General features: G+C 29.5%; 2 protein-coding genes across 3 annotated transcripts; both read right to left on the reverse strand.

The window, feature by feature from the left end:
• Nucleotides 1-1,245: 1,245 nt before the first annotated feature.
• LOC101497524 (carotene epsilon-monooxygenase, chloroplastic-like) lies at nt 1,246-7,438 on the reverse strand. Its single transcript, XM_004516902.4, has 9 exons — nt 6,860-7,438; nt 5,266-5,562; nt 4,971-5,168; nt 4,297-4,398; nt 3,813-3,953; nt 3,125-3,232; nt 2,343-2,425; nt 2,078-2,240; nt 1,246-1,544 (listed from the first exon to the last, which is right to left on the reverse strand). The coding sequence occupies exons 1-9, from the start codon at nt 7,343-7,345 to the stop codon at nt 1,509-1,511; spliced, it is 1,614 nt and encodes a 537-aa protein (XP_004516959.1). The 5' UTR covers nt 7,346-7,438; the 3' UTR covers nt 1,246-1,508.
• A 5,375-nt stretch (nt 7,439-12,813) lies between these two features.
• LOC101498064 (probable 2-oxoglutarate-dependent dioxygenase SLC1) lies at nt 12,814-18,713 on the reverse strand. Of its 2 annotated transcripts, none has more exons than XM_027331397.2 (5): nt 18,619-18,713; nt 18,006-18,275; nt 16,953-17,200; nt 14,474-14,813; nt 12,814-13,221 (listed from the first exon to the last, which is right to left on the reverse strand). In XM_027331397.2, exons 2-5 carry the CDS (start codon nt 18,273-18,275, stop codon nt 12,961-12,963), a joined length of 1,119 nt encoding a protein of 372 aa, XP_027187198.1. In that variant the 5' UTR covers nt 18,619-18,713; the 3' UTR covers nt 12,814-12,960. The 2 variants fall into 2 exon arrangements, with proteins under 2 accessions (XP_027187198.1, XP_004516960.1); XM_004516903.4 differs by having other exon boundaries at nt 18,006-18,333.
• Between the last annotated feature and the right edge of the window lie 4,989 nt (nt 18,714-23,702).

Below are 23,702 nucleotides of genomic sequence, written 5' to 3' on the forward strand. Positions count from 1 at the left end.
CTAGTAGTTATTTATTCCCTGAAAAATTAAATTTTAAAATTTCTAATAGTTAATTTTATTCTACCGAAACTTTCAAATTTTAAATTTTTCAGTATATACTTTTTTTAAGGTTTAGAGTTTAAGTATATAATATAACTACAAAAAAACTACAAAAATTTCAGAAATTAACTACAAAAAATTTTAGAAAAATAAAATATTCAGTTCAGGAAATTTAGAGAAAAAAATTATTATTTTTTTTAAAATTTTGAAATGTGAAGATATACTCAATTACCCAAATTTATTTTAATTTTTATTATTCACTTAAAAATATTTTAATAAATTAAAGTATAAAAATTATAAATAGGATATAAATCTAATTGAAGGGTACAAAATTTTAGAGCACAACTTTTTTTAGCCCTCATGGGGCTCTTGTTTTAGAGCTCTCAAAAAAGAGCTAGCTGTTGCTTTATTTATGCTTGGGCTGACCAAGCTTACTTAACTTGATTCAATTCCAAAAGGCCAAATAGTAACAAGGCTTTTCAATAAACAAATGGGAGTTGCAGAGGCACCCCCAACTTCTCGGTGTTTTACCGAAAGTTTGAGTTTCGCCAGTTAAAAAATGACAGGAATCTCTAATCCCATAGTGATTTTTGGGATGAATAGTGTTACCGAATGTTCCAATTTAATTACACATGTGAGTAAAAATTGAAGAGCGCACCTAAATAAAATGGATACAAACTTGAAACAATATAAAATTAACAAGACACAAGAAAATAAATTTTTTTTTTATGTACACTTTTGTTATAACTCTATCTCAAACATCCAATTTTACCTTTTTGTTAAATAAAAAACAAAATAAAAAACAAAAAATATTTTCTACCTCCAAATTAAATTTGTGTTTTACAAAACTTCGGAATACAAGTATTTCAAAAACTTTAATTTAAATTTTTCAGTTTTTCAAAATACAAGTGTTTCGAAAAATTTATACTTTACATTTTTTAAACCATGTGTATTTTAGAAAACTTAAAATTCAAAATTCAAACTTTCTTCCGGCAATCTCCTCCAACATTCCTGGTAACTAGTTTTTAGTGTTTTTTTAAATAAATAAAAAATCAGAGTAAAATGGAGTTTTCATTAGTAAAATGGAGTTTTGTAAATGATAATAGGGTACAGAGTAAAAATTTTCAAGAAAAGAAGTAGAATAGAACACATTATTTTCAAGGAACAATGACAAAAAATAAGACACTCCTGAAAATGCACCGAGTCTTAATGAATAGATGTATTTAATTAATCTCGCAATTAGGTATAACAGTTTTGTAGCTGAAACTTGACTGCACTACTTCTTAACTTTGTCATTCAGCAACACTTTACAACATTTATAAAATATGAAGAAATGATTAGACTGTTGGAAATACTTTCTCTATCAAATACATATTTACTGCATAACTTGTGGTATATGAAATAGCAGAAATGAGAAAATCATAATGAGAATTTGATTTGCTAAATAAATAAATGAAGATGAATGTCGACTATTTCAACCGCCGGTTCAGTTTCATGTACAAGCCCTGCAAAAACAAAATCATATTATTTCAGAGTAAAATGTACTAATTAGATGTCTTTCCCTTTGTTTGATAATAAGAAAATCATCATAATAATAAAGTGAGGAAATGAAAATATTCTTTTTTCCACTTTTGACAAAATGAAAAGAAAAACATGACACTGGTGAAGACTAAAATAATGAGTAAATACCAAATTTGGTTCCTAAAATTGTAGGACAATATCACGTAGTTTTCCATGTTATAAATATTCCAAAATGATCTATGAGATTACAAAATCTTAATCAAGTTCGTCCCTCCATTAATATCAATATAGTTCTTTTTTTCATTAATCTTAGCATAGCATAGTTCTCCATGCATTTGACACTAAATAATATTAACTAATGAAGGATACATTTGATAACAGACCTAGTAAGAGGGGCAAACCTGATTAACATTTTGCAATTTTAATCATTATTGCGAAATATTGCTAATGTGGAGGACTAAGTTGATAAAGTTCTATAATTACACATATCAAAGAAGACATAAATAGATAACCTTACATTTGTTGTATGTATTGTTGCTCCAGTTGTCATGCTAATATTCTGATTAGGGACCAGCTCAAAGTTCATGTTCTGTAGAAACACTGCAAGAGCAACTGTGGCTTCCAATAAAGCAAATTGATCACCGACACACTTGCGAGGCCCACCACTGAATGGAATGAATCTGTAACATGTTTTGATTCTCATCTAAATCTGAGTAAACTAGAATATACAAATAAAAATACTCCATAGGATATACAAACTAAAAATACTCTCTAATGCAGACCTGAAATCTGTATTTGTTTCGTTTGGCACTGGACCATCCAACTCAAATCTTTCTGGCAAAAACTCTTCAGCCCTATCCCAAACCTTGCAAAATCATAATGAAATATATATACAATAGATCAAAATAGTGAGCTGATAACGAGAAATAATATGTGCAAGTGTGACATCTTGCATATTAGATTCAATCTAGCAAAATGACAAGCAAATAAACAATGCACATGAATTCTAAGATGGAAATTATGTATGCATCACATTATTTCTCAATCGCCTCATCATAGCATAAAGATAGGACATGTAATTTTGTGTGACATCAATAATCTAAAACAAAGCAACCTCTGAATGGAAAAACTAATCATCCGAACAATGATAACATCAAATTGCTTTTAATGATACACTTATTTCTATACCAAAAACCAAAAAAAAAAAAATAAACAGGATATTCTTTTTCTCTGTTTTCCTCCTGTCCTTTAAAACAGAAAGGGAAAATCAAGAAGACAGAATATTCTTTTTGAAATGAAATTGAACAGGTTCTAACCATTATAAAATATTCAATTAAAAAATACAAAGAAAAACATAATATCAAAGGGTCTATGCTGTCTTCATATCTATTATCATAACCATGATTGCAATACATATAGCTATCATGTCACATAGTTGACAATGGTAGAAATCAACTACTCGAAAAGAGGGAGGGTCTTATAAAGTGTTGGCTACATTCAAACCAAGAAGCTACATTTGACCCATAAAAGAAACCTTTTTTCACATAAGAGCATCAAGTAATACCTCAGAAGAACGATGTATGTTGTACACAGAAATCATAATATCTTGACCAGCATTGACTTTGTAAGCACCCGGAAGTTCATCAGGAACTAGAGCTCTTCTTATCAATACCTTAGGATACATAAAGTTGTATAAAACCATCGGAAACAATAAAATTAGTCAAAGATATTTCACAAAGAAAATTATTAAGTTTACATAGATGATGAGTGCTAACTCTTTTTTATTGGTTGAAACTCAAACAGATCCTATTAATCATGTAGGCTCCACATAAATTTAGTTGGATTCATATGAAATTCAAACAATAGAAGAGTTTGTGTTGAAAAAAGTGTGTTAGAGAGTGCTTTTATAGCATAATTCCTAATAGATAATCAAACACAGTAGTAGTTACAAGCTAAATTTTGTTGTAATTTTCTTCGTAGTTTCTTAATGTCACCTGTATCCTAAGGTCCTGCTGCGAAAGTCATAATTCTCAGAATTTTTAGCAAATAAGATCATTAAATCGACAAATTTTACTCTCAAAACCTGGTTGTCGTATCATTAGTTTTATCTATTGATTTTCTATTTTACCAATCTAACTTTTTCCATAACAAGAAGCTAGACATAAGTTTAGACCCATCATACACAATATATATTACAAAATATTTTGTAACTCGAAAAGACATTAATACTGAAATTTGGTATAGCAACCTACCGGCGGATGTGGATAGAGCCGGAGCGACTCGATAATACAACGCGTCAAGAACTTAAGATTTTTAATATCTTCATAGGTAGGACGCCTTCCCTGTAAAACTTTGTCAACCTCTTGTTGCGCTTTCGCCAATGAGGAAGAATCCTGCATAAATAGAACTACTAATTAACAGGGGGAAGACTATAATGGAGCTCTTGTTTTGTTTTTTCTCAATGCTAACAGTCATATGTTATAACACATAAATAGAGACATATAAATTAAAAAATAAGAATGGATAAAAGTTCACAAAGTCCATGAATCATTCTCAAAGCTGAAAGAAATTACAATGTTATGAGGTCATTGAACAATTCTTTTAAACCACATTAAATTGGTTTTAAAAGTTCACAACTTTCTACAATCACACCTAGATTAGCTTTGAAGACTAAGGGGAAAGAAATCTGTAATTGGATGATTAATTAAAAGGAAAATCCAAAACAATATATAATACCTTACTTAGAAGATAAAGTGTCCAAGTCAGCACCGATCCGGTGGTCTCGTGACCAGCAACTAACATTGATAAAAGATCATCCCTTAATTGCACACTAGAAACCTGAACCACCAAGTAATAAAAATATACACATGAAGAACAGATCAAAAAACTGAAAGTATAAAACCCAGAAAATGAACCAAAATATTGTCATCATATACTGACTGATATGACATGTTCCAGGAAGAAAGTGATGTGACGGTGGAGCAGAAATATTCAAAATTAACTAAATGAAGCAGTGCAACTAAATGAACCAAAGCTCAATGCAATAAATAAGCACAACTAAATTACAGAAGTTCAGAAATCAGAAAATGCTAGATGGTTGACAACTTTTCAGAAATTTAACATAATGACCTAAAATAAATATGGAAAAAATGAACATTATTAAACAAAAACGAATTTAAATATGAATTTTATTAGGTTGTGCTATGTTCAACATCTAAGCCTGAATAACATGAACAGCATGTTGAGTAATAATAAACAAGTATTAATGTTCACATAAAACAAATGCACAGTTCATCTGATTAATATCGAACATATATTATAATATATTCTGAATATATCGCTAGCCGCCAAAGAACACAATGATAAAAGGAAATTATACATTGGCAAATGTCAACAGAAATACTGCATACCTCTTCTCTGCTGGCAAGCAAAAATCGGAGAATACTAGGATCGGCGTCATTCACATATTCATCGGCATCAATTCTTTCACCTTCGGACTCTACAATCTCTTTACATTTTACAATAAGATCTTCTACAGTTTTCCTGATAACAGTAACAGCTTTTTCAGCCTTTATTTGTCTTGGAATTATCTTACAAAGAAAATTAACCTGCAGCAACAAAGAACAAGAAAAAGAATACATGATGATGAACACAGAAAAAAAATCCGAATTCCATATCACGAATGGGAGATGAAAAAGAACCTGCCTTCCAATACGGCAAAAGATCGGTTGAGCGAGCCTCGGCCTCTTTCAGTGCAGTATAAACAGCTTCAATAACAGGACTATCTGAATTCAACGCATCAAAGTTGTAGTTGAATACAGATAAACCAATAACATCGAGGGTCAACTGAGAAAACTTGTCCTCCATGTTAACAGCAGTTCCGTTAAGTGCATCAGGTTGTAGCTTCTCTACTAATCTCTCAGCACATCTACAAAACACCCTATCCACCATAATAGACAAGTACCGTTTGTGAAGAGATGGAACCACAGCCCTGCGCCTTGCCTAATATGCATAAGAAAATAGTTGAAACAAAGAACCGGTTGCCTAAAATAATCTATAAAATTATTACTAGAAGCACAACTAGAACCGATTCAACTAAATGACTTATTTTAGCTTATTTACTGGCATAATGACTAGTGAGACTCTTTGGGAGAACTTGGGGAAATTGTTTATTACATATCCGTAAGTTGTTTTCAACTTATTTTCATAAAGACTCTAAGATAGTTTATGAAAACAATTTGTAACTTATATGCAAACATTTTGACTTTATTTTATCTTTTGTTTATAGAAATAACTTTTACATAAACACTAATATGATAGGCACTCAATTAAGTTGTTCATCCAAGAAAGCAGTAAGTGAATAATTGATTTTTATACTCTAAGAGGACCAGCTAAAATGTGAGGGTTACTTACTCCATTAAAGAACTCAATATATACATTATATTTCACCAATCCAACCACCAAATTAAAGATCTTATTGATTAGGTCAAATCCACAAAATTTTGCAAATTTCAAAACTAAATGATCCTTCATCAAATATCTTAAATTTAACGTGTAATGTACTTTTCCTAAACTTTTGTGTGCATGATCATTGAGGTAATATCATAATACCCAACAGCTGGAATGAAATTTAATATGTATGTTGAGTTAATAACTAATCAAAGTTACTCTATAGGTAACTTGATCTCCTCCATGTATTTTTACATATAAGAAACAAGAAATTGAGAACATTGATAAGCTATGCAACACCTACACTTCAAATTAAAGACGTGTTTAAGGTCTGACACAAATAGTTACATTCAATCACTTGTATTTTCTTAATTTATTGTCAATATCTACGTGTCAGAATTAGCCTTGTGTTTAAGGTCTATGTCTATGTCGGTGCATCATAGTTCCTCTATAGAATGACTTCAAGAAAGAAATAGAAAGTGGAGGAGAGAATGCTTGCAGTTGCAGCAGCCATATTATTATTACTTAACACATAAAACACTATAGCACAGCACAACCAAAACATCTCACATTGCTATAAAAAGTTTAGTTCATCATTCTAAAAAAAAAAACATAGCAATCTCATAAACACTCAAAGCCTATGTAGTACCGACACTTCTAATTTAAGACTTATCTCGGTATCCGACGACACCTGACATGACAACAACACATTGATTAAATTCAATTACTTTATTTTCTCAAATTATTATTAGAGATATTAGTTGGTTTGTTAGTTAGTTATACTAACTAGTTGTGTGTATCTTCATAGCACAAGGCAGAATAGTAAAAATGTTTGAGAATTGAAGATTACCGTCCAAAGAGGACCTTCAGCAATAGCGAAACCAGAGCCAAAAAGAAACTGAGAAACCTCAGCAACAAGACCTTTACCATACTTGCCATAATTCTTAAGCACGTGTTTAGCAATAGCAGGGTCACTAACAACCACAAAGTTTCTAGGACCAGCAGCTAAACGATAAATGGGACCATACTCATTCATCCATTTAAACAAAGGGAGAAAAAGAGCACCACCCAAAAGATCAGAAACATCATCGAGTTTAGCACTTGCTAATGGAATTCCAGAATCATCGTCTTTTCGTGTGGTTAGGGATTTGGATAATGAAGTGAGCCAATCAGGGCTTACCCATGAACTTTGTTTTGTGGTTGTTGATTGGTTTTTGTTGATTGAGGATTTTATGGAGTAACGGTGAATTGGATAAGGTTTTGGAGGGAGTGTGAATGGTGTTGTGGAGAGGAAAGAGAGAGAAAGATGAGAGGGAGAGAGTGAACAATGTTGCATTGTTTGGGGATTTACGTTGGATACTGTTCAATGGCGGTTTAGCAGTTAAACGATGAGAGAATTTTTTTTTCTTTTTTTGTTTCTTATTAAGCGGAAATGAAAATTTTTAATTAAAGATGTTTCATATCTTAGAGATTGAACTTCAGAAAATTTTACTCGTAGATACTTCATTTTAGAGATTAATTCACTCTAAATGAATTCTTCTCTTTTAAAGTAAATAATTTATTTTAAAAATTAAAGTAAATAATATCAAAAAATTTATAATTTCATTTTATTTTATTTTAATGTTCTTTTAATTTGAAAGAAGATTAAGTTGTTCGAGTTCAAATTAATATATAAAACTTTATATATTAATATTAAAGTAATAACAAAATGGATTTTATCAAATAAATATAAGAAAAATAATATTGAAATGATTGGAAAAAAAAAATACAAGTGATGCAATTATATAATACAGAATGTTGAAATTAATAATTTTAGTTTGTTTGAAAATTGACAACCTCAATATGAAAATTATATATGCATAATTTTGAAGAAAATTTCTAAGGTAGTTTTATTCCTATATAAATAGTAGTAAAAAATTGAAAAAGTGATAAAAGTTACAGAAGATGCAAAGAGATGGAAAAATAATATGTTTTTGAGGATCCAACAATTGATTTAATTCAAATAGATTAAGATTTATAAATTATAATTTTGATAATTCAACGGTACAATTTAATTTAAATAAATTAATTATTACTTAAAAATTTTAATTTCAATTATCTAACGGTACATTCTCACTGAAATAGATTATACAATTTAGTAATCATAATTATGTTTCAACGGTTCAATCTAATATGAATAGACTAACTATGAGTTATAATATATAATTATGGCGATTCAAGGATACATTCTTACCTAAATAGATCAACTATGATGCTTATATGTAAAATTTATTATTTTTTGTAATTATGTACAATTTTTCTTTTTTTATTGACAATATAAAAAGTATTAATACATTAAACATATATAGAATACATTGCAAAATTTTATCATAAAAATACTAATACATTAACACATAACATGATGTATTACAACATAGTTTTCTCCTTCTTTTACAACACAATAATAGGAGTATTTGATAATTTTATTAATTTACTAACTATTGAATATAAAGAGTATTGAGAGACATATGGAATAACCCGTGTGTTTCAACTACTCATCGAAATATCTTTATCTAAGCACAAGGTATTAAATAACCCTAATTTACAGTAATACTAATGGGCCATAATACTTACATACTTACAACCCATATAATTATTTACATTCTCATATAATATTTAACACTCCCCCTCAAGCTGGAGCATATAAATCAAATGCACCTAGCTTGTTACATATATAACTAATTCTAGGACCTCGCAATGACTTTGTAAACACATCTGCTAACTGCTCATTAGATTTGACAAAGCTGGTGATGATGTCACTCGATTCAATCTTTTCTCTAACAAAATGACAGTCAATCTCAATATGTTTGGTCATCTCATGAAAAACAGGATTCGAGGCAATGTGCAATGCAGCTTGATTATCACATATTAGTGTCATGTGCTGGTCTCTTCAAATTGAAGTTCTTTCAGTAACTGTTTCAGCCAGATGAGTTCACATGTTACTAGTGCCATGGCCCTGTATTCTGCCTCAGCACTGGATCTTGCAACAACATTTTGTTTCTTACTCTTCCAAGATATTAAATTTCCTCCGATGAGTACACAATACCCAAAAGTTGATCGTCTATCTATGGGTGAGTATGCCCAATCGGCATCTGAGTAGCCAATTATCTGAGTATGTCCTCTATCTTCATAAATGAGACCTTTTCAGGTGCACTTTTGATGTATTTAAGAATCTGGATTACAACATCCATATGTTCTTGGCAAGGAGAATTTAAGAACTAACTTACCACACTGACAGCAAAGGAAATGTCAAGACGAGCGACTGTGAGATAGTTTAATTTTCCAACCAATCTCCTATATCTTCCTGAATCTGATAGAGGCTCCCCCTGATTGGGTAGGAGTTTGACATTTGGATCCATAAGAGTATCAACTGACTTGGCATTTAGTAGGCCTGTTTCTTCAAGAATATCCATATCATATTTTCTTTGTGAAATTACAAGGTCATCCTTGGATTGGGCTACTTCAATACCCAGAAAATAACGGAGTTTATCAAGGTCTTTAGTCTGAAATTTATTTGAGAGATGCTGTTTTAATTGGAGTGTTCCTTGCTGATCACTACCAGTTATAACAATGTCATCCACATAAACAATAAGATAGATGCACCTTTGAGCTGAGTGATGATAAAATGCAGAGTGATCAGCTTCACTACAGATCATACCAAATTTTTGTACTATCGAGCTGAATCTGCCAAACCAAGCTCTAAGAGACTGTTTAAGACCATAAAGGGACCTGTGTAGCCGACAAACCATGTTGGAAGACTCCCTCTGAGCAACAAACCCTGGTGGTTGCTCCATATGCATTTCCTCTTCAAGATCACCGTGCAAAAATGCATTTTTAATGTCAAGCTGATGGAGGGGCCAATGTCGAATTGCTGCAATGGAGAAAAATAGTCTGACATATGTCATTTTGGCAACCGGTGAAAATGTATCACTGTAATCCAACCCAAAAATCTTAGTATATCCCTTGGCTACCAAACGAGCCTTAAATCGATCAATCTTACCATCAGGACCAACCTTCATTGTATAAAGCCAACGACACCCGACTAACGACTTCCCATGAGGTAAAGGGACCAATTCCCAAGTACCACTACTTTGTAGAACACATATCTCATCAAGCATTGCTTGCCTCCATTCAGGGTGAGATAATGCTTCACATGTAGTTTTAGGAATAGAAACAGAAGACAAGGAGGACAAGCAAGTGTAATGTAAAGGAGAAAGACGATGATAACACAAATCAATATAATGAGGAGATGGATTACGGGTGGTGCGAATATCCTTACGAAGATCAATGGGAAGGTCAGGCTTAGGTGGCAGGGCCGGATCCAGAGGTGGCATCGGATGAGAGTCTGTAATGGGAGCAGGAACAAACACAACAAAGGATAAGCGACGACGCTGATATGTTTGTAGTGGTCGTGGAGGTTGAGGGAAAGACTCGGCAGGTTCGATAGGAATATGAGTGGGTGGGAGAGGAATAACTACTTGAGGAGGTTCAGGATTAATGTCCTGATTTAAAAGTCGTGGTTATATTAAAATCGTGGTTATTAAATGGTTATATAAAATCGTGGTTATATTAAATTTTGAAATTTAATACGAAATATTATATACAAACAAAATGAGAAATTTATAAATAAAAAAAATAATTATTTTAATTCTATCTATTAAGTCAGTTAATCAAAAGACCCGACTTGAAAAGATAATTTGTTGAACTAAATTTATGATTTTTAAGTCGGTTAAGCTGAATCGACTTAACAAGACGAAGCTCTGTTAAGTCGGTTCATGAAACGGATTAAAAAATAATATATTTTTTAAATCGTTTGCTGTTAACTCAGACACGAAACCGAGACTTAAAATGCACATTTTAACCGCCTTAAAAAAACTAAATTTTACTAGTGTTTATTGTATGTTTGTCTATTTGAAGAGGCTGAATTGGGGGGCAAACATACTAGATCTGGATTTTAGGCTAGATTAGAAATTTGGGGGATATATGAGTACGAATACTTTTTTTGGATATATTTTATTTGAGATTTGAAGATGGAAAAAAATCACTTTTATGCTGATTTTTCTTCACATATCTTGATTTTTTTAGGTTTAGATAAAAATTGTTATGTTGAAGATGAAGAAGGCAAAAAAATAACATTACTAAGGTTCTTAATTATTTTAATAAAATCTAGAATTTTATTTCAAAGTAATTAAGTGGAAAAAATAATTAGAAAAATGATGAAGCTAGTGCCTATACATGTGTAAAAAAATGAAAATTGTGTACACTAAAAGATAAAGTACGTAAAAAAATAAAAATGAAAGACTGAATTATATAAATAAGTAAAATAAAAGACTCCTCTAGAGAGTTTTTAATAAATTACGGATAACTGTATATATGGAGGAGAGTTTATAAGGATTAATTAGTAATACTTATATCAACAATATTTTTTTTAGGAGTACCAAATATAGAAACTTCACATTTAAGTGTGTTTGACATAAAATACTCTTTGAATTGGTGACCTTCTAAGAAACTTTTAAAAATGAGTGTGAGTGAAGACAAAATATATTAAAAAAACTGTGTTTATTTGTGGAAACACTAAAACAATCTTAAATTAAGTGGTTATGGATGTTACACTTGTAGTTGTAGAGATGGTAAAGATTGTTGGCTATGAAAGAGTGATTAAGGAAGAAGATGCTTATTGGTTGTGCAGTTTTTCCAATTTTTTATTATAGTACAGTGCCGATGTAGCTCAATTGTGAAATGCTTTTGAAGGTTTTGCAGCTTGTGGCTTTTAAAGGTGTGTCACTCATTCTGTGAAACTGATGCAAGTGTTGATGTTCTTGGTTTTCTAGGTTCTAATCATGAGCAAAATTTGATTCTCTATGACCATTGTCTTGCTCCTGTTAGTTCTATTTTCTTAGCTGATTTAACTCCTAGACTAATTTCTGTTTAGTGTTTGTGTTTAGTCTTTGACCGTCTTGGATAAAAAAAATAAAGTATAAGATTGATGACATTGATTTCAGAGTTATATTGATGAATTAAAAGGGTGGAGTTAGAAAAAGGTTATGAATTAAAAGGGTGGAGTTAGAAAAAGATCGACTTATACACAATATTAATATTAAGTCCTTTTTAATTTGTGAAAATATTTTTTATTTTTATTTTTATAAATTTTTGTTTATTTTTTTTATCAGAAACTCTTAATATAAATAATTAATACGAAGAAAAAATAAAATGTCATTTATTGAAAATATATTTTTAAAAATAATAAAATAATATTTTGACATTAAAATAATTGTTTGATTCAAAAACCTTTATGATCTCTTTGTCAATAAATAAAATTATTTTCAAAGAAATTTAAATAAAAAATATTTTCGCAACATCAATTATGGCTTATACTTATACATGTAAAAACGTCATTTATGATTGATTTTCACCATTATTACCAATTTTGTTGACATTAAAATAGACCAAAACATTCATGTATGGATTTTAAAAGGTCCTTCCAATTAATCATGTGTCTAACAGCTAACGGAAGCTCATGTCACATTTGTTATTAATTAAATATATTTTTAATAATTTTAATTATTATATTATTAAAAAAATATATTACTAACTCTAATCCATTTTATAAAAATTTGTTGAATTAAAATTTGATAAACAAAAATTAATATATCTAATTTATATTATTAACAAAATACATCAATTTTTATTGAATTAATTTTAAATAAATGTCTCTTATAAAAAAGACCGAAGAATATTTTTTATAATTAAAATAAAATAATGATTGTAAGAGAAAAAAGTATATTGTAAATTAGCTCAAAAGAGTACAGTGTAATTTACAAACAAATTTTTCTCCTAGTAAATAATCAATTATTGTGTGCAATATGTGGCACTTTAATTAAGGTAGTATATAATAATTCCTTCTTTTTGTTCCTAGCGATGTAGAATAGAAGTGAATTTCCTAGACTCCAAAAAACTCTTTCTCTTGGTCTCCGTTGTTGAAACGTAGGCAAGAAAAGTTTCAAAATCGGTGTCTACGTAACGTTTGGGATTCGCTTCGTCAATGAGTTTTGGTGACGGTCTCACCGTACTGTTGAAACAAACGCTATGCAACGATGCCACGGATCTTCTAGGCTTAGAAGAATTCACCAAAACTCTATGTAGCACACTTTTGTATTTTCCGTTGCTAAAAATCTGACAACCATACACGAACAAAAATTAGCAACTTGAATCTAATCCACATGACTTTTTGACACATACATATAATACTAGTAGTGGATATGAAAGATATTTAACACAAAATACAGTTTAAATATTTTTTTTCTCTCAAATTTATCTTTTATATTTTTAAATATATTTGCACAATCAGATAATTACGCTTTAAACAAACAAATTCATGTTATGATGAACTTTTTTATATGAGCAAGTTGCATTTACTTCTCCTAAAAACATTTATCTCTCTTACATTTATTGAAAAATTTGTATACAATATTTATATTTTGTCATTCCTTCAATTTCACTCTAATTGTACTATTAAAAACATAATCATATATTTTAAAATTACAAAGCAAAAACTTTAATAGTGTCATATAATAAACGATATAAATAGATGTAAGTACGATTAGAAAAAAAAACATTTGATACATTTTTTTTAGTAACTATATAGTAGGTGAGTGTTTCTTTAAAATTAAAGAAGATATTAGTATTATTTAAAGTGACCTCAGAGAAAACAATTATGAATTCAAGTATAAGATAAATTAATTATTTCTTGTTCATGTAGCAACACATTTTGAATATGTGGAAAAATAATCAAAATTCGATCTCTAAAACACATTTTTGAGGAATAACGATGACAAATAAAGGTGACTACACTTCAAAATTAATAAATTTTGTAGAATTACTCTAAATGATCAAAGTTGTAGAGATAGTAGATGTCTTATTAGTGAACCAAATACACTAATTATACAATTTACCAAAATTAATCGTTGTCAATCAAATTTTATGCACACCAATTATATATCATACATTTCTCTCGAATCCTTTTTATAAGTGACATTTAAAATTTTTCTTTAGTCCTTATTGTAAGAAACAAATTAATTGTACAATTTTAAAATACATTAGTTGTTGAATTTCCTTTTATAAACATGTATTTTAAATTAACAAAAGATTCTCATGCAAGTGGATGCATTAATGAATGATGAAAAAATATTAAGGTAGAAATTAAGGCATTGCTTTCTTTTATTTTTTGACTCATTTTAAGGTAGTTACTTGACATGTGTATTCTTTGTGTTATATTTATTTTCATTTTATATAAAATGGACCAAAGGGAGCATGTTGCTGTAATATTTATAATATGTTATAATATTATTTACCAACATAAAATGTTATAAAAACTAATATTGCTATATGAAAAGATAGTGACAAATCAACTAATAAATATGTTTACCTCAAGGTGATCACCAACATTAACAATGAAAGCATTATTAATAGGATGAACTGTGAACCATTTTCCTTGAAATTGGATTTGCAAACCTTCAACCTCATCTTGGAGGAGAAGTGTTAGGAATCCATAGTCAGAATGAGGGGGCATCCCTAAAGTTAGGTCTGGTTGAGGACATGGTGGGTAGAAATTAGCTGCCATAAGCTGGCTCCCATTTTCCAATTCTTGGAGAATATTGTCTTTTCCTTCTTTGTTGTTTTCAACTATACCTAAACTCTCTACGATGGCTTCCATTAACCTTAGAAATAAGTCTTTGGTTTCTTCTGCGTAGGTAGCCACCACTTTCCTACATTTTTTATTTAAAAAACATAATTGTAATTGTTGCAAGAAAAATATAATTTTGTTCTCATGTCATCTTGCTTGTCCCCATTGCAACTTTGTTGGGAAACATAGAGAAATTAAAAAAAGACAAAATAGGTTAAACATATCAAATAATTGAAACATGAAATAAATTGTAACGGCCACATTGATAAAAAAAATTCAAAGACTCTCACTTTAGTTTTCAATGTAATATTAATTTTTTTAAGATTTAATTTATATATTGATAGTATAATTTTTTTTATAGATTAGTTAATCGAAATTATCGAAACATTATAAATTTTTTATTTTTATTATAACACTACTTCAAAAGTCATAACTATAAATAATTGTGATGTAATAATGGTCTAAAATTAATAATTAAACTTTTTTTATGTTAATTTATTATTGTTTAATTATATACATCACTTTTGAATTATTCTTTTTCACATCACATTTATAATAAAAGTAGTATATCAACAATTAATAAAAATAATTTAATCAAATCACAATTTTCTTTATTTTATTTTAGTTTTCTAACCATTCTGAATTACTCAAAAGCAATATTATAGTGAAAAGAAATTAGTAATACCCCTCCCTTTACATAAGACATTTGATTAATTTAGTTTATAATAGGAAAAATTGCTGATGTGGCAAGTCATGTAAACATTTTTTTTTGAAATTTTTGTTAATTTTAAATAAAAGAAAACTAAGAAATTTATAGTAATATTCAATGTCTCCCTCTCACACAATAGCATCCATTAGACTATCACCCTAACCCCACTAACCAACGACAAACTTGAAACTTATCAAGCTGAAGCCACAACACTATACAACCACATCATTGTTTCTAAACAACCGAATTGAACAAAATTCATCATTTAATTTAAGCTTAATTGCAGTTTTGGTCCTTCTATTTTAGCTGAATCGCGAAAGTAGTCCATCCATTTTGTTTCTCCCCAGTTTTGGTCCCCCAAATAGAATTTTAGTCCAAAACTTGATGAAATTTTAGTTTTTAAAACCGTACTACACCATTTATGATCATATATTTCAAGTACAATTGTTGCAAATGAGATCTTGAGGCATTGTGTGACTTAAATAAATGCAAAAAAAAAATCAAATTTCATCAAATTTTGGACCAAAATTCTGTTTAGAGGACCAAAACCGGAGAGAAACAAAATGGGGGGACTACTTTCGCGATTCAGGTAAAATAGGGGGATTAAAACAGCAATTAAACCTTTAATTTAATTTAATTTAATAAACAAAACCGAGGTGATGGATGTGATTGTGTGAGAGGGAGATGGGGATTATGTTTTATGGATTTACTACTTTTGTTGTGTTGTTTCTTTGATATTGAAAGAGTTAAAGAATTGAAAGGGTATGTTTCTTTGATTTTGAGTTTTGATTTTTTTGTTGTCAATTAAGAGTTTATATTTGATACGAAGAAGATGATGAAGAAAATTAATTTACTTTTATTTTTAAATAAAATAAAATTAGAAAATACATGACTTGCCACATTGGTATTTTTTAATAATAAAAAAAAATTAATTTGTAGACATTTTAAAAGATAAATAACTCATTTATAAAAGAAATTAAAGTGTTATAATTAAATAAAATAAAGGATGAAAAATATAATTATTATTTTATAATATTTTATTTGTTACCACTTTGTATTATATTGTCAAAACTTCGTTGAAATTTCAACTTTGACTCCTAATAGAAATTCATTTATGTACTCCTATTTTAGAAAAAACAAGAAACTCAACTCAAAGAGTGATATGATCAATGCCAAGAGGTAAGATCGAGAAAAAACTAATATAAAAGTATTGAAATTCAACTCAATTTTTATGTAGTAGTGTCTTTATTCTCATAACTAAGAGGAGTATAAACTTTTACCTCTAAAAATAATATCATAAATCACCGATGATACTTTAGATAATTTTTAAATACTGATCAACGGTAAATTATTTATACAACTTGCCCAAAAAGTTATTATACTACACAAAAAAACACAGAGACACCAATAAATTAGTACTAGGATTTACTATATGATATTATGATTATAAATATAATTGTTGTCCACTTATATATTGAATTGATTAATGATTAATTAAATATTGTTACACACCTAAAGTCCACGGGGGAATCAGGCCAATGAGGAAGAAAATCCGGCAAAGGATGGCAGAGGAGTTTCAAGAAGTCTCTCCAACAGAACACTCTGTCTTTTGTTTGACTGAAGCTTGTTCCATATCTAACTGCTGCTCTCATGTCAGCTGTCATGTACTTTCCTCTTTCCTCAAATGGTAGATCGAAAAATCTTCCACTCACATCCATCATGCTGTTCATTACATCTTCTGAGATCCCATGGTTTACCACCTTCATCAATCAAAACATAAATAGACTTTTAATTAATTATAAAGTCAACTCTAATACAAGCTTAACTTAAGTGTTTATCAACTAGCAAATTCCCCAAATGATTTTATATCATAAATTTATTGCTTGTAATTTGTTTATATCTCTACTATATATACTATCTTATTCAATTTATTTTATGGTACATGTAATTGTTTTTTAAAGCGGTCCCTAAAAATATAATCTAATAGTATAGATCGAAACACTGAAGAAGTATTAAAAAAACATTTAAGGTTTTATTTTGCTTACAAATTATCTCTTTCTATCTATCTAACAAACTAACCACTGTCATTTTCAATAGAAAATATGTTTTCTATAATTCAATATTCACTTACCCAACTTAATAGTATAGAAAATTATGGTGGAGATACTAAACACTTTAGCCTCGAAGCCAACTAAATATTAATAGAGTCAATTTTGGTAGTCCCATTAGATAAAACTAATTATGTTATATGTATTATACGAATCATTAACAGATACATGAATATTCAATGGAGACCACACACCTAAATTAAAATTAGACGTTAGACAAATATAAATGATTCAATTCTAATGACATAACTACTATATAAATTAAAAGATAGTGGAGCTACAAATTTTAACTCTTTATTCCAAATATTGGGTTACTTGTGACAAGGGCTTTTTCAACTTTAGAGCTACTAGTGAGAACCCTTGTTTTTCCACATAACACATGACTCAACGTGTAATATTTTTATAAGGTTTCATTAATTATAATTAATTATATGAATCTTTTTGCTAGATTGCTTACCTGGAAAAATCCGTACCGTTGACAAGCATTGGCTAATGCTTGAAGGACTTGGTGTCTATTTGGACCAATCAAATCAGAAAAATCAATGATGGGTAGCTCAAGGTTTTGTTTGGCAACATTTGCATCTTCCATATTCATGCCAGAACGTTCAGAAGGAGGAAGTATATACTTTTTAGGCACACTGTGAATACCATTATCAACTAGTAGCTTCACTCCTTTTTGATATTGATTTTCTGATCTATCAATATCATCTTCACCTTTCAATTTCATCTGTTCACTAAATGTTACTACTATTCCAGGAGACATATATATAATTCTGTAATTTATCCTGTATATATCAAATTAAATTAAGAACATGTACATATAATGTATATAATATGCATAAAAAAATTGCATATGTGTTGTGTTTGTGGAGTTATTTCAACAATACTAAAAAAATAAATTAGCAAGAGATATTTAAAAAAGAAAAACATGAAAGTCCTCTTTAAATCCATTACTAAATTAGTGACGAAGAAATTAGAGAAAAAATTTCCTTTTTCTTTCTGACTAATTTTTTTACATTTTTTAGTAGTGTTGGGGAAATTGAGGAAATTGGAGAAATTAATTGTCATACCTGGGTTGATAAATATTTGTAAATTGAAAATGAATGTTGGGGGACTAGGACTAGGACAGGAAATGGTGTGAAATAAAAATTGAAAGCTAAGATGGATGTTAAAAGTTGTGTTAATGTTGATGTATATATAGTGAAGAAAAGAGAAGTGTGGGGTAAGGTGGGGGTTGAAATAGTACCAAGTTTTGAAAAAACCGGCTTCATGGGGGGTGTGAGTATGACTTGTTCTATTCTATAGTATATTCCAACATTTACAATTCAGTTGACAAAGTTTAGTCAAACCGCGGGGGAAAGGAAGGAGAAGGGTCGTGACAAATACACTATACCCGTTTATTTATTTATATTAAGAATTTAAATCAGGAGAATTAGCTCCCTCAATATCCATACAAGTAAAATTATTTAAAAGAGAAAATAATGACTTCACAAGAGTTATATTAAAGTTTGTATAATGAGTTCGAAGTATCAAAAAGTCTACACATTTATTAGTTTCATGATCAATTGATACTATTTTAATTTGCCAACGATGTGAGTGGATAAGATTATTAATTTATGCAAGAAAAAGTATAACCACAATGAATTATGTCAAAACTCTTTAGAATCAGATTCAACAATGATCTAATGTAAGTTTAGTTAAAGAGTAACTTTAAAATCAAAGAGAATTGCTTCAATTTCAACTATTAAAATATTCAATTTATTATTTTTATTGAATAATATGTATTCAAACAAATATAATTATATACAAATAAAAAAAAATAGTACAAACAAGTATAAAAAAATATTTAAATATGTTTAGACAAAACACTTCATGCCTTTTATAAATTTAATTATAGATTTTGAGTTCGAATTACAATAATGTAATAATATTTGATTTTTCTAAGAAGTTTTGCAGGGAGAGTTTTACCAATCATATGATCTTATTCTGTTTGAAGATTTCTATACCTAATTTATATTAAAACAATAAGTAGATACTCCAACCTTTGTACAAATAATTTAATCTATATGAGGTGTTCATTTAAAAAGTTTTATGCGTGAGAACAAGTTAATTATATATGACCGTGTAGTAGTGGTTTCCTTTCAAATTGGAAAATTTAGGGTTCATCTTGTCCCCCTTCCATGATTTTAACTTTTTTATTTTCATTTTTTTTCTTTTAATATTTTTAAAAACTAATTTTTACATTTAAAAATTTATTAAACTTGTTTTAAGTAATTAAAAACCAAAAAAATATGATATGACTTTTCATATATACCAGAGGTCATGTCCACGTCATCTAACTTATTACCACATTGTCAAAATTATATGTTAAAATAAGAGGTGGACTAAATATTTTAAATTTAAAAAATAAAGAGTTGAAAATTGAGAAAAAATTAGAGGAGTCAAAATTACAAATTTAATGTAATAAATAAATTAAAACTGCATTAAATAAGATTATTATATATGAAAAAACTTTTATTTATTCGTTTAATCTTAATTTAGTTAAATAATCTGTATGAGAAAGGGGTTAGCATGTTTAGGTGATGAATTTGAGACATAGGATTAATTTGGTTCTTGAGAATGAGAAGAGAGTGTATAAGAATGATGTGATAAAGAGATTTATAGTTTAATTTTCACATCTTATACACTACAAGAAAACATTTGTATACCTACGGAAAAATTACCAACGGATGTTAGTTCGTGAGTAAATTAGTTTTTTTCTATGGAAAAACTGTGTATTGCTTAAAAAATAATTTTTTTTAATTAATTTCGACGATTATTCCGTAGGTAACATTAAAAAAGTCCATGGGTAAAGAAAAAAAATGCGCAACCCACTTAAATTTTGCGAGATTTATTTGTGTTATTTTTACTATACACTACATTTTACAACGCTTGTGTTTAAAGCGCTGTAAAAGCTATGGGAGAACGCTTCAATTTACAACGCTTTTACAAAAAGCGCTGTAAAAGGGTCCTTACAAGAAAATGTCTGTATATCTACGGAAAATTACTCACGGTCCTAAGCCCGTGGGTAATGTAAAAATGCATTATTTTAATTTATTTTTTTTAAAGAATATTTTATTTTATCTTTTCCAATAGAAACATTTTCACCTTCTTCTCTCAAACACACTCTCGTTTTCTCAAAACTGGTAAATAGGGTTTCCATTCTCTCAAAACACACACTCTCTCCAAAAATAAGATCTCATTCTCCATAGCTCTCGCCCAACAAGTCGATATCTATTGCTTTCAGAATCACGTTATCACTCCTGATCGATATTCTTTGTCCTTCACTCTCAGATCTGCAACTTTTCTCTATGATATGCGACGCTCCACTCTCTTCGAACTTAACTGTCTTTCATTGATTTGTGTCTTCTTCGATCTAGGTATATTCGTTGTGTTTCTTTTTGCATCGAAATCAATATCTGATTCGCGCGAAACCGTCACTCCCAAAATCGATTCTTCAATCTTCAACCACAACTCCAGTTCACACCATCAAAGCTATTCTCGACCTCGCCATCATTGTTGTGTTGCGCCGCTTCTTACCTATTTTCTTAGGTATTTTCTATAACTAGCAGTAATTTATAATGAATATCTCACTCTGATTTGTTCGATTTAAGTGTGTTCGTTCAGGGATTTGTATTTGTGTTTTTGATTTAATCTTGTGCATTTGCAAGTAACTTAGAAGCTTGGCTGATTTTTCTTTTTGCTATTTAATATGTTTCTTACTTTCAGAGTTGTGATTGTTTTTGAGAAATTGCTTGCTAACTTGTGCATGTGTATGTTTGTGTTGAAGCTGAGTTCTTGTTTTTTTTTTTTTTCTGTATTTTTCCTTTTTGTTGAGTGAACCCATTGATTTTGTTTATGCTCGTGTTCATTTGGTTGCTAATAAAAATAATATGACAGTTTACAACATATGAATTAGACTTTGGAGTTTAGGAAAAACTGGATGTTACTCGTGAGGTTTTGGGACTTTTGTTAGATACAATAACCATGACAAGAAATAGTTATAATGGAGACGTTCTGAATTAAAGTTGTGGTTCAATTTGAGTTTAATTAAAAGGAGTTTTAGCTAGTTACACTTGTGCTAAAAGCTTCTTGTCGATTTCCTTATACTTTGGATTTGAATAAAGAAGAAAAGCAGATACTTAGAAAGGTTAGAGCACATGCATAAGCTATTAGAGTACAATTCCTTCAGAGGACTTTCTTTTTATGCTTAAGTTACATATGTGAAGTCTAATTATTCATTTTGTCTTAACAGGCAACATATCTTTTCCAAGCAACTAGTGTGGCAAGGGCATGGGAAAGTGAGAGTGTAAGCAATCCCATTATGCTCATTATTATATAGAGTGAAAAGTGCACTTGCTCATTATACTCATCTCTGTCTGCTTCTTGGATTTAGCTTCTTGTCTAGTAAATACTTCTCCTTCTTAATATTATTGTTTGTTAACTTTTTTTTTACTAATTCAATATGGTTTTGGAGTTTAGGAAAAACTGGATGGTACTGGTAAGGTTTTGGACTTTTGGTTTCATTCTGCATGTTAAGACAACTTTGACTATGTCTATTTTGGAGATTTATGATTATTGTTGCTTATGAACATGCTAATATTCTCCTTGTATTGCTAGAAGAAAAGGCTCAAGTTGTTGCTATGTGGGAACAAATGAATAAAGGAGTATCTAATAGAGCTATCAGCAGTTTTACAAGCAAGCCTAAATCTACTACAATACTCCAAAGAATGATACATTGTTTCTTATTATTAACAAAGAAGTCCATAGGATCCATTGTAAGGATGAAACCACTGGTGCCATGGTGATCAAGCTATTAACATTTGGTGTGACATGCTAGGAAAAGTGGAAGAACACTAGGCCATTTGAATTTGAGGTACCCAACTTAGTGGTAAATTTCTGGTACATTTTGTGAATTTATTTTGATGCTTGCAGTTGTTCTATATAGTCTGACCATATACATAAAAATAGGCCCTAAGCACAATGCGTCCTTATCATAAGTAAGATGATCTATATATTATGATCATAGGCAAGGTGTCTTTATCATTGATAATTTAGCTGTGATGTTTGGTTTTTATTTAATTGTTATTGGTGCTCAATTTTGCAGGTTCAATTTTGTATTGATTGTAGTTGTTAATTAACAAGTTGCTAGTCTGCCTAGTGTTCCTAAAATTTGTTACGCTATCATTTACTTGTTCATTTTTCATTTGCTAACTTTCAAGTGCTGTTAGAGCCAAACAATTTGTAGCCTCTTTATTTTTGTGAAGTACAAGGTAGGCTTTACTGGAAAAATATACTGCCATACATGAAAATCCTAATATTCCAAGAAACACATTCGTCTTTTTTTGGTTACCAGAAGGAATTCATTAATAGTAAGTAGTTAAAAATTTGTTGGTATATACACGTACTTATCATATCACCTTACACTTTCAAGAAAAACCTATAATTATGATTGAATTATTAACCGTGGGAACATTAGTTTCAAAGAGGTAGTTTAAGCTATGACATAGGTTTTCTTGTAAATTGTGTATATTTTGGTTCTGATGAATACACTTGAATATTAATGAAACAAGTGTCAAACCCAGAAAAATTGCTTGTTTTTAGAGTATTATCACAGTTTACTGATTTTCATATTTTATTGAGACTTTTGGATTTAATGATGTTAGTCATATATATGAAGAAGTAATTTTTAACATGTAAATTGTGATATTGTTGTTTAGTTGATGTGAGTCAGATGAAAGCGTGTATTAGAACTTTTTTTTTTCTAGTTTGATATTACCCACGGATATGCCATGGGAAACATTACCGATGAAACTTTCGTAGGTAACATTAATTTTCTTAGTTTGACGTTACCCATGATATTTTTGTGGGTAATTTACCCATAACATTTCCGTAAGTAAATTATCTACGGAAATCTTACAAGTAAATGTCACCTATGAATTTTACGTAGGTAATATAATTTCTACGAGCAATTTACCTACAGACTCGTGTCCGTAGCTATTCCGTGAGTAATTATTGAATACTCATGACTATACCGTAAGTAAAGCCAAAATCTACCGTAGATAATAAAAAAATTTCTTGTAGTGATATATATATATATATATATATATATATA

Source organism: Cicer arietinum, chromosome 4 (assembly GCF_000331145.2).
Source record: "Cicer arietinum cultivar CDC Frontier isolate Library 1 chromosome 4, Cicar.CDCFrontier_v2.0, whole genome shotgun sequence".
NCBI lineage: Eukaryota > Viridiplantae > Streptophyta > Magnoliopsida > Fabales > Fabaceae > Cicer > Cicer arietinum.